Source organism: Chiloscyllium punctatum, chromosome 23 (assembly GCF_047496795.1).
Source record: "Chiloscyllium punctatum isolate Juve2018m chromosome 23, sChiPun1.3, whole genome shotgun sequence".
Taxonomy (NCBI): Eukaryota; Metazoa; Chordata; class Chondrichthyes; order Orectolobiformes; family Hemiscylliidae; genus Chiloscyllium; species Chiloscyllium punctatum.
In genome coordinates, this window is record NC_092761.1 from 71,540,051 (window position 1) to 71,552,450 (window position 12,400).

The window sequence follows — 12,400 nt, forward strand, 5'->3', positions numbered from 1 at the left end:
GTGACATTCTGACAACTTATCTGCGGCTGATAACTTTAAAACACTGAGCTCTAAAATCGTGATATCATTGCTCTTAACATTAAGTGCACTGCAATAGCCTTGATACATAGGCCAAGATAACTTAAAATAAACCTATTGCTGAGGTCAATTATTGATTAATCTCACTCAATCTAAATGCAGCTTCAATTGTACCAATGATTAAAAGCATCAAGTGTAAATGAAGGTATACTGTACTGACAGCATATAAAACGTTTACTCATGACTGAAAGCATCATTGTTAGGTACCAACTTGAGGTGATTCATCTAATTCGGGCTACAATGGAATTCTCTGTCATGGCTAAGTCTTTTATAGTACATTCTGACATGTGCTCGATAGCATTACTCACCATTTACTGTGACATACACCCAGCTGCCATTATGAAATGTGTCATATTGCTGATCCAACATGAGCACTTTGCATTCATACCATCCTTGGTCCTCTGAGCGGAGCTGGTCAATTCGCAAAGAAGCCTTGTCATACAGACTGGCACGGCCTTCAGAAACAAAACAAGAAAACATTTATTAATGTTAAAATTTCAGGAATCTCAAGTGGCAGCGGTTGACACAGAATAAATCTAAATGAATGGCATAAACACAGCATGTCAATATTATTTCTGGGACTGTCACATTGTGACACTAACCATAGTGTAATGGTAGGCATTGAAGGTCAATCACAGTGGTTCAGAAATCTAGTAGAAAACTCTACATTATATTGAAAGCAAAGAATGTGGAGACTAGAGATCTGAAATAAAAACATAAAATGTTGGTGAGGTAATCTAAGTCTGGCAACATCTGCAGAGAGAGAGGAACAAAGTTAATACTTCAAGTTCAAATACCTGTCTTTGGAATCCTTCAGTTCCAAAAAAAAATCATACTGGACATGAAATGTTAACACTGCTTCATTCTCCATGATGCTGCCAGACCCGCTGAGTTTGTCTCTCATTTTCTGTTTTTACTCTATAATGTAGCACTGACAAGTGATTCCTGCCCAAACATAAAAGGGCACTCCAGAGAGCACAAAACTACTATTCAATTCTGAATACTCCTTTTTCAATGTATTTTTACCGTATTAAACAATACAATTGCTTCATCAATGACCTACTCTCCATCAAAAGTTCAGAAATGGAGACATTAGTTGATGATTGCACAATATTCAGGACTTTTCATGACTCCTCCGACACTGAAGCTATCCTTGTCAAAATGGAACAAGATCCAGGCTTGGGTTGACAAATGGCAAGTAACATTTGCGCCACAAAAATGCCAGACAAAGTACATCTCCAATTGAAGACAATCTAACCAATTCCCCACTGACATTCAATGGTGTTACCATCACTGAATCTCCCATTATCAACATCCTTGGGATTACTATTGACCAGAAACTCAACTGAAGTTGTAACATAAACACAGTGGCTACAACAGTGAGTAACTGACCTCCTGACTCTCCAAAGCCTGTCCACCATCTTCAAAGCATAAGTCAGGAGTGTGATGGAATATTCCCCACCTGGTTGAATGGGTGCATCTCCAACAACAGTCAACAAGCTAGACACTGTCCAGGGCAAAGCAGACCACTTGATTGGCACCACATCCACAGACAACCATTCTATCCACCACTGACGCTCAGTAGAAACAGTATATACTATCTACAAGATGACCGTCAAGTGACTGTCCTTCAAGGTGAACTTTGGGATATGCAACAATGCAGAGTAGCCGAGCAGAGGCTGATAGCCAAGTTTGGTACCCATGAGGATGGTGTCAACCAGGAGCTTGGGTTCATGTCACACTACAGGTGTCCCCTATTAAAATCTACATTCTCTCTCACACACACACTCTTACATGCCCATGCAGACTCTCAAACACATGATCTCTCTCTAAGACACACACACAGCTTTACGCACACCCGCTGACACACATATACTCCGACACATTCATGCACACACCCTATCAAGCGGACACACACGGACACAGACACAGACACAGACACACACACACACACACACACACACACACACACACACGCGCGCGCGCGGACACACACACACACTCTCTCACTTTATCTCCCTGACATGCATACACGCACACATACAAGCTGCGGCATGAATTTCCATTTGCAAATTGTATTTGAAGATAAATTCTATTTTGTTCAAAAAGCACACAATCTGTAGTCAGTCAATTTTATAAATTCCTACTTTGGAAATCGAACCAGCCTGACTCAAGATTGGAATACAAACAGACTCTAACCTCACACCTTTAATGCATTGTCTGGGCTGAGCTGTCACCTTTTTTTTAATAAAACCTGAAGTTTTATTTTCTCAGGAATGTGACTTGAAAGAAGTTCTGGGATTTACATACTAATGAATTGAAACCTGCAACCCATTCTAAAAGATGAAATACTTAACAGCAATCCAGGTTTGTTCAATATATCGCATCAGTTATATGACACTATGATCTTTTGCAATAAATTTTGTGTCCTATGATTCTGTTCCACTAATTACCTGATGAAGGAACAGCGCTCCAAAAACTTATACTTTCAAATAAACCTGTTGGACTATAACCTGGTGTTGTGAGATTTTTGACTTTATCAACAGTGCGTTGCAGAAATTCACTAAGGATCCTTAGACAGCACCTTCCAAACCCATGACTACTTCTGTTAGAAGGACAAGGGAAACAAATTCGTGGGAACAACACATCTTCAATTTTTCCTCCAAAGCACTCATTATGCTGACTTGGAAAAATATCACTGTTCCTGGGTCATAGTCCTGAAATTCCACTGCTAAGGGCATTTTGGGTCTACCTACACACATTGATCATGATGTTCAAGAAGGCAACTCAGCATCATCTTCTCAAGGGCATCTAGGAATGGGCAATAAACGTTCGCCCAGCCAGTGATACCCATGTACCATGTATGAATACATTTTTAAAACTTTTGGTCAGCTCTGTGCACAATAGATTTGGTTCAATGAACATTATCAAAAATAGTCAAATCTTACATTGCTGTTTCTTCTGTGAGGTAGCCTTCACCACTTCTACATAATCCTGATCCAAAGAATCCTTGAATGCACTTTCCTACTCTATACTCTACAAACAAAATAGTTCTGACAACCAGCGATTTCATTCCTATTTACACTGATGGATTCACGATCTGTAAAAAGAAAAAGCTAAGCTCATATATTACCATAACCAGCCCAGGAGGAAAGGATGCTCTATACTTTCTGACTATTGTCCACCCTTTCCCCATTTCAGAATCAGCTCAGGAAGGTGAGTAAAACCAACATCCAACCTTATCTCACTCATTCCCACGAGGTGGCATAGGTTAAAAACAGGGGTGTTAAAGTTAAAGTTTTCAAAAGCTTCCTTTCTAGAATGTAAGCTGTCTCTCCATGTTAAGTGCTGGCAGACCCAACATTTTCTGTCTCTAATGAGTAAACATCAGGTGTGAGAAACAGATTCACTGAAATGCTTGACATAGTGTGATTAATTCCTGAGAAAGGGCATGGGAGTAAACGTGGTGCAAAAATCAGAGGTTCTGGTCCAACTTAGTAAAACGAGGAGAAAGATATGAAGATCTCTGTGTAACTGCAGTGGTAAGATCTCGATGGGAAAACCATAAAGTAAATTAGATAAACTTACCAAGTGGATCAAAATGAAAGGTTTATTAACAATATTTCATTTTTGTAACTAACTGTATTAGAAATAAGACCTAAGACAAGCCACATATTAATAGGCAGGTAAAATTTGATGCAAACAGGTATTTTCACTTGAATTGGTCTTATCAACCACAAGCACCCAAGTCTGATAAGACTCTTTTTTAAAGTTTAACTCTCTTTCTCTCCCCATAGATGTCACTAGACCTCTAGAGTTCCTCCAGTACTTTCTGTTTCAATTGTGGTAATTCATGATTAGGTCAGATGCGCAGTAAAGTCTTTTCAGTTGTAAACCCATCTGTGCTCAAAAGTGTTATTTCCATTCACCATATCAGCCCTAAGACTGCCAATTATTACTGAAATGTTGTTCTACAGATGGTCATTTATTGAGTGTGAAAAATCCAGCTCTGTAATAACCATTACATCTGTCAAAGAAGGTCTTTGATTCATTTAAGCTGAGATGAATTCCAGCAGCATGCGGCACACAAGAAAATTAGAACATCCACCAAACAAACATTATGTTTCTGTGGTAACCGTTTCCTTCAATACTAAATCATAGTGGTACCTGCAGGACATGTAATTAGCTGCTTAATTATTTTCTTCTCAACTATTGTTTGTAATTACTGGACCAGCTTTTGTAACAGATTGCTTTGAGATGGAGGGCCACCTTCTTTCTGTCCGAAAGCACATTTCCTTTCTCCTACTTCAACCCAACCAGTGCAAACCAGTCAAGTACCAACATTTTTCTCAATTTTGCCAGATACATAATCATTACAAACAATGACAAGTGCACCAACTATATTGTGTCACTGTATTCCCTTAGCCATTAATGCCAGCAATCAGTGCCAGCTAATGGTGCCAGCAGTATCAAAAACAGAAATCAAATAGCTCTTTCAGCTATGCTAATTGTACCTGGCAGCTGCATCATACATTTTCACTTAGATAAACTGCATCCTCTATGCCAAAATATTATCCTTGTGGCTGCCAACTTTGTCTAATTCTGTCTCTGGAAGAAAATAAAATGCCTTAGGCCTAATAATATTCATAGTTACTTACAGGATTTCCCTCGTGTATTAGGCGTGAATGCCTATAAATTAAATTCTAAATTAAACTCTAGTTACAGAATAAGAAATAGTCTTGACTTGTACTGAAAAGAAAATGGATCATTCAAATAGGATAGTCTGTTTGCCTTTGAACTGTGAGGTCTAGGAGTGAGTATTGAAACTAAGACAATTCACTAAGGTCACCTTCACTGTTCTAAGATCATTAATTATCCCAGGGAGGACAGCAGGAGAGGTGACATAAAAATGACATCATCCAAATATATCTGACTAATGGTAACTCATCCTCTTTCTACCCGGTTACTGGCCCTAATATCATTGCACCAGTCAATATTAGGGTAGTTGAAAATATCAATCATATAAATACAATGCAAGCTCATTCTTTATCAAGAACTTAAAGCTACAGACTCCCTTAATTCCCTCAGTTTTTTCACTTCATACAGTCTGCAAGATTTTAAAACCTGTCACACAATCCTACATGGAAATTCACTCCCTCTTCTCTCCTACTCATTTCAGCTTTGGTGATGTCCTCCACCAAGGGTTAAGGCTCCTTAGGCAGACTTCTCAATAACAATAGTTGGACACTCCAGAATTTTCACCCAGCGATAATGAAGGAACAGCACTATAGTTTCACATCAGGGATGGTGTGTGACTATGGAGAATTTCCAAATGGTGATGCTCTTAAGCATCTGCTGCCCCTGCCCTTGTAACATAGGGGTTTAAAAATCATGGGTTTGGAATGCAGTGTTGAAGGAATCTTGGAAATTGTTGCAGTGGAAATTACGCATGTCACAGATTGTCGTCAGTATGTATTCCTGACTTCTGCCTTGCAGAAAATGGATAGATTTTGGTGAGACAAGCAGTGATTAATCCCTACAGTATTCCCAGGCTTCGGCCACCTCTTTCAGCCATAATAGTTATGTAGCTATTTCAATTAAATTTCTAGTCAATGCTGACCTCCAAGATGTTGATAGTTGAAGATTCAACACTGGTAATAGCATTATATGTCAAGGGCAGATTATTATATTTTCTTGTTACCTGCAATGGTCATTGCCTTGCACTAGTAAGATATGAATTTTTTGCCATTTTAAAACATAAGAGTAAATAATATTCAGATCTTGTTGCATGCAGACAGAGGCTGTTTCATCATGTAAAGAGTTATGAATTTTACCGAACACTATGCATTCATCAGCAAGCAGCATCACTTCTGACTTTATGATTGAGGGAAGATCATTGATGGAACAGCTGAAGGTCACTGGGCCTGGGTCACTGAGGAACTGCTTAAGTGACTTTCTGGGATTGAGATGATGAACCGTCAACCACCAAAACAATCTTTCTTCATGCTGGATATGACTCCAAGCAGTGGAAAGCTCTCTCCAAAACTCTCCACCTTCCTCCATCTCCATTCCCATTCATTTCACTACAATGTTGGCAGGTCCCTGTGTTGCAACAGTCAGTCAAATGTTCACTTTTACATTGTGATATGTGAACATAAAGTCTCAGTGGAGTCCAACCAAGGTTTGTATGACTGAAGCAAAGCTCCTTTGTACTCCAGCTCTGCTGATACATGAGCTACATTCTGTTATCCTTTTCAATTACTTGCTGTACCTGTTTGCAAGCTTTAAGTTATTTGTGTACATGGACATTCTGATCTTGATCTCTTGGTGGTTTATAAATGATTAATTTTCCTTGATTCCAAAGTGGCTGATCTTGCTCCTCCCCGTATTGAACTCTATCTGCTGCGGTTTTGCCAACTCACTTAATATCCATTTCCAATTTCCTGCCTGCACAGCTTTCTGTGCCACCCACTTTGAAAGGTTGAGTTGTGTATAGATCTTTCTGTTCACTTATCCAGGTCATTAACACACATGCCTGGGGCGTACCACTTGTCATATCCCACCACATTGCTTTATCTCGTACTGACTGGATTCGACCTCCCAAATAATTACCACAAAAATACTTTATCTTTCGATTTGGAAGCAGGCAGACAGTTTAAAAATGTTATCTTACATACTAAATAGACTCATGATAGCAACACTTGGCTTTAATCACTGACCTTGGCACTACTCCTTGTAACTGAACATAACTCAAATTAATGTCTTGCATTCAGTGATATAGTTGGTTTCTGGGAGAATCAGTTGTAAATGAACCTAGTCGGGCTCTTTTAAGCTGTTGCTGTCATCTAATTTATTTTTAAAATGGCAATTATTGTTTGTTGTTGGTGACAGACTGTGTCATTAATTCTAAGACTCAATGGAAAATCATTTATTTTCCAAGAGGGTGTGACTAGCAATGACACACAACAACCAAGTGCTAAATTATTCAATTATGTCTTCCCTTTAAGTAGCTTGCAAAATGCTCACAGAAGTTCACAGCAATTTCTTTTTATTAAAGTCATCCAAAACATCATGAAGTAACATTTTGGAGATGCAGCAGGAAAGATGTAAAATGAGATGCCAAATTATTGGATCCAGCGCAGATCATACCTCAAACAGGCACAAAAGATTTCGTGGCACTTTCAAAGTAAAAATATCTTGCCATCGAGTGCCGTCATCACAACAGAATATCTGATTATCCAGTTCATTTGTCTTTTTTTTGTGGGATCTCACTATATGTCTACAAAACAGCAGTGACTGCAGTGAACAGTCACTTACCTGCAACCAGTTCAAATAGACCTTGAGAGACAAAATGAATCATGGCAAGAGTGAGGCCATATTCTTTGAAAACTGAGTTAATCAATCCATTGTGCTCTTCACTGTGATGTTGTGTTGCACATAAGGCTGCTTAATAAGATTGTATTGAGGGACATAGTATTAACATGGATAGAGGTTTGACAAACAAAGGGAAAACAGTTGGGATAAGGGGGACATTATCAAGATAGCAACCTGTAACTTGTAGTATGCTACAGGGATCAGTGAGGGGGCCACAATTAGATTGATGACCTGAAAAAGGAAAATGACTGCACAATCGTCAAGTTTGCAGATGAAACAAAAATAGGCACGAAGGCAAGAGATAGCAAAAAGTCTCTGCAGACAAATATAGATAGACTAAGCAAGTGGGCAAGACCTTGACAGATGGAATATGTGGCAAATGAGAGGCTATGCACTTTGGCAAGAAGAATAGACGTGCTGACAGTTGTATGGATAAAGACTTCAATAAGATGCAGCATAAAGGGATTTGGGAGCCCTCGGGCTTAAATCAGAAAAGCTACCATACAAGCTCAGTGAATAATAGGGAAGGCAGAAAGAATGTTGGACTTTACGGTAAATGGAATGGCTCTAGGAAGGTCTTGCTAAACCTATATAACTAGTTAAAACACAGCTGGAATACCTGAACAGTTTTGGTTCTCTAATCTGAATAAAAGTATACTAACATTAAGGTCAGCCCAGAGAACTAAATTGAAAAAAAAAGGTCTGCGGATGCTGAAAGTTGAAAACAAAAACAAAATTTGCTGGAAATGCTCTGCAGATCTATCAGTATCCGTGGGGAGAAAAAAGGGTCTGACAAAGGGTCACTGGGCCTGAAATGTTAACTAGGTTTGATCCTGGACATGAAGGGATTTGCTTATGAGGAGAAAGTGAGAAGGTGAGGCTTCTACTCATTAGAGAATGAGAGGTGACCTTATTGAAACATACAAGATTCTTCATGAATTTGAAAGGGTAGAGGCTGAGAGGTTGTATTCCCTTGTGGAAGAGGATTGAAGGCCATAATTTCAGGGTTGTCCATTTAAGAGAGAGAGACGAGCAGAAATTTCTTCTCTCAGAGAGCAGTGAATTTGTGGAATCATGTCATTAAGTATATTCAAGGATGTGATAGACAGATATTTAATCAGTAAGGGAATTGAGAATTATGAGGAAAGACAAGCAAATGGAGTTGAGTGTTGTCAGATCAGCCATGATTTCATTAAATGGCTGAATGGACTTGATTATCTGAATGGCCTACTTCTGTTCTACATCTTGTGGTCTTAAACTGCTTGGGACATGGTTCAGAGGGGCTAAGACATGCAATAAACAAAGAAGGAGCCAGTAGCTATGATAATGCAAAGTTTGGGCATATAAGAACAATACTCCCTCTCCTTTGTGGATAGGAATGTGGTTATTAGATGTGAGGTAGTGTTGCTCAGTGTTCTGTATATGGCACAAGTCTAGCTTATTCCTCACTCCTGCACTGTAATGATATTCCAAACCATTTTCAGCATTATCTTTTTGTTGGAAATGAATCACGTTTACAGTGACATGCAGCACAATATTCTAGATAGAGGGGGAAGAAGCATACACAACACTGCCCTCAACTTAATGGCCACCTTCGCATACTGCTACATCAAACTGCACATAGACCCTCAGTATGCAAACACCAATTGACTCTACATGCTGAGGTTCTACCTGTCCCCGATGTTCCAAAGGATGGGTCTGGCCACATTTCCACGGAATGCTCCGAGTTGTTGGAAAGTGCCGTACCAGCTGTCCTTTGTAGAGAAGTTGATGCCGGACCCCAAGTCCATCAGGCAGTGGTCAGCACGTAATGTCTCAGAAGTCCTGCAGGTAAAGCAAAGGGTAGATCATGTTGGTTGATTTTATGGGCAGACTGTCAAGGTTATTTGGCAGAATACCTCACCAGAATTTACAAGTGCACTAAGATATAGCTTGGCTGGGAGTGAGATTGGCCCTTCCTGTCCGGGCTCCTTCCTATACACCTGGAGTTGCACCATCTCTACAAGTTGCCCTTGAGGTGGCTGTGTTGGGGACGAGACTGGTCCAGCAAATTATGGAAGGTACCTTTGCAAAGAAGGTCTGGAGAAATCCAGTGCTTTTCGTTAAGGCTCTGCCTGAGCAGATCTGAGACATGGGACGCGAGTTTCTATGAGTTGCTCCAAGACCAAGAAAAAAATCAATTGTAATTGGAGGATAATCAACTCAGTGAATGATGGTCTTTGGTCTGCTCAGAACTTGTTGATGTTCCAGTGCAAAAAGTTTCTTTCACTGACACATTCCAAAGTTCAGGAATATGTGTTGAGGATGCACTAAAGATTGGGACAGCTGCCACAGAGACACTGTGGGGAAAGATTGCTGGCTAAGGCTTTTCATTTATAATACACAAAAGGCCTGGAAACTGTAGAGAACCCCTGGCTGAAAGTAGATTGTGAACATCAAGTGCATTGAACTTGTATTGAATCACCATGGAATGGAAGGTTATGCATAGGAAAAAAAGTTTATTACTACTGCCCTTCCTAAAATTTTCAATTTGAAATATGTTGCCCTCAGATTGTATGCTTGAAATGTATATTGCAAACAAAATTTCCATTATAATTGCATTGAGAAACATACGACTGAATTACGATATATGGAGACAAGTTGAATATTCTATAATTTTCAAGTAGAAATATTTTATAACTGACTTTTACAAATTTTATGAATAAAGTATATTTTGGGGAAAAACTGTCACTCATTGTTTACTTCTGGGGCTATATGTTTGACATGCGATGAACATTATATATTAACTGAAGGAAAATGTAGTGAATAACAAGAGAATGTTGAAAGAAACTGATGTGGTTTGCACCTTATGCAACTTTCAACAATGTAACTTTTATACATTTTCGAAATGTTATGCATCAAGAAATCATGATTATGTCAAAGATATATGAAAGAGAATTAATTTCTTACTTCTAATTTATATACTTTATACAGTAGCCTGAAGACAAATTTGAACAGTACATCAGTAAAACAGAATAACAACTCAAGAAAATAAGGAAAAGCAATGACAGAGAGACCAATAGCATCTTGCCAACAGTTATTCTCAAACCAAAAGGAAATAAAAGTTATTTTGAAGATATCAGGTCATAAGGCATTTTGACTAATGTATCAGGCTGTATGCTTTATTTTAACTTCAATGCTAAATATTATCAATTGGATTATTAATAATGAGAGAAGGAATTGACACTCCTCCTATGTTTAATTTCCGCAGTGCACAACTGCTTAATATGGCACTCAGAGTATGAATTTTTTAACAGTGTAAAATTGCGTGGAATTTATAATCAGCATGACCGTGAGATTATGCCACTCAAAATGGAAGTGTTGGCACGGTATGTGAAGGATTCCTTGACAACCAGAAGTCGCTGTTAGTTATTTTCATATCTACACAATAATTTCCATTTTTATTGAAGCTGTATTAGAACAGGTTTCCATTACAGTAGTCCCTTATTAAATAAGCAGCAATAGGAGCTAATTAAGCAAGTTGATTTAGATTCACTCATGTGTTAACTAGCATTCAATAAAGAAAGCTGACAGTACTTCATATTGTAGCAAGCCAACCATTTTGTTCTTATAATCTGTTGAAAGTAACGGAAATAATACACATAAATAATAGTTTGGCATGCAGAGTTTCTGTTTATTCACGTAGTGTTCTGACTTGAAATGTAATTTTCAAGGTCTGTTATTAAATATCTTAAGCTGAACTTATATCTTTTCCATAGCAACAGTGCCATATATAAGTTGATGTAAGGTCTGATATTTGCTTATTAACCTGCAGCAATAGGTTATCCCATAAGAATTAGGGGGCATATTTCTTCCTGCACTATTACTGTCAATTCAACATACAAAATTAGATTGCATTCACAATCGTGATAGACAAAAACAATAATGCTAGTAATGATTAGAACACTGCTTTCGAATCACAACAGAAGGCTGCAAAGCTGATAAGTGACAGAAATGTTTTCAATGCTGTAAATGTTAATTTTGCCCAAATTCCTGTGGTGGATGCCCTCTGCTTTTCAAGTAGCTTCATAAAAGCCCTGACTTGCAAAATCAATTCAGTTTGAGTCAAGTTAAAAAAGTTGTCAGATTCAGTGCACAGCCTCCTGCACACATTTTGTATCAGTTCTGGCACCTGACAGTAACTGTGTATGAAAGAATACCTAATAGTCAAGGATGCAAGTTTTCAAGATCCCAATCTTAACTGTTACCACACATCTTCTGGAGAGTGACTCTAGCATTTTCAACCAAAATTGTGACGTTGATTTGGATGAAGCAATCAACTCTGTTGTGGCACTGATTAAATCACAGGGACAGAACAGTTCTCACAGATGACAATATTCCATCTTATATTAACGGGCATTGGGTGACTCCAAATATATGGCGCAAAAGCAAGCTCTTATGTGCCCAAGATGGCCATGGATTTGATACAATCTATTGACCCTATCTCTGGAATATTGTGCGATTACAAAGTAATCACTTTCAGAAAGCTAGAGTGGTGATTGACTGGAATTTCTCCCAGTACTCTCACTACATGGTTAATTACACTTGCTTGTAAACCATTTGTTTTTCTCTGAGATATAAACTGGAACATAATTAATGTGTGTAACCCAAGGCAAATAATAATTGGTTAATGACAAGCATTTCACATGAAACAATGAGTGCACATCATATTTTCAGCTGCTATAACTAGGTCAATAACACATTCTGATATATTCAGCACGGAGCACTGAACTGTTAGTGCATGATTAATGATACCATCTACAGGACCAGTAGGGTAAAGTCAAGGTCAATTTTCACTATCCAAAGCTGTTCCAGGGAAAGATTCTGCTTGCATTCACTCCATAGAAAGCTGAATTGCTCCTGACAGAAATGCACAGGGGCTCCTACTACTTTACTAAGCATTCATTTA

At 38.6% G+C, this 12,400-nt stretch overlaps 1 protein-coding gene across 7 annotated transcripts in view; it reads right to left on the bottom strand.

Annotated features, from left to right (window-relative positions):
* Positions 1-12,400, bottom strand: part of igsf9bb (immunoglobulin superfamily, member 9Bb) — a 682,739-nt gene that overhangs the window by 383,173 nt on the left and 287,166 nt on the right. For 6 of the 7 annotated variants that reach the window (XR_011963911.1, XR_011963912.1, XM_072593172.1 and 3 more), the window contains exon 3: positions 387-533. Coding sequence is in view for 5 of the 7 variants with exons in the window: in XM_072593172.1 (XP_072449273.1) it covers positions 387-533 (147 nt within the window). In the remaining 2 variants the exon portion in view is untranslated. Of the gene's footprint in view, positions 1-386; positions 534-9,123; positions 9,193-12,400 lie in introns of those variants that run through there. The other variant, XM_072593173.1, reaches the window with a different exon arrangement.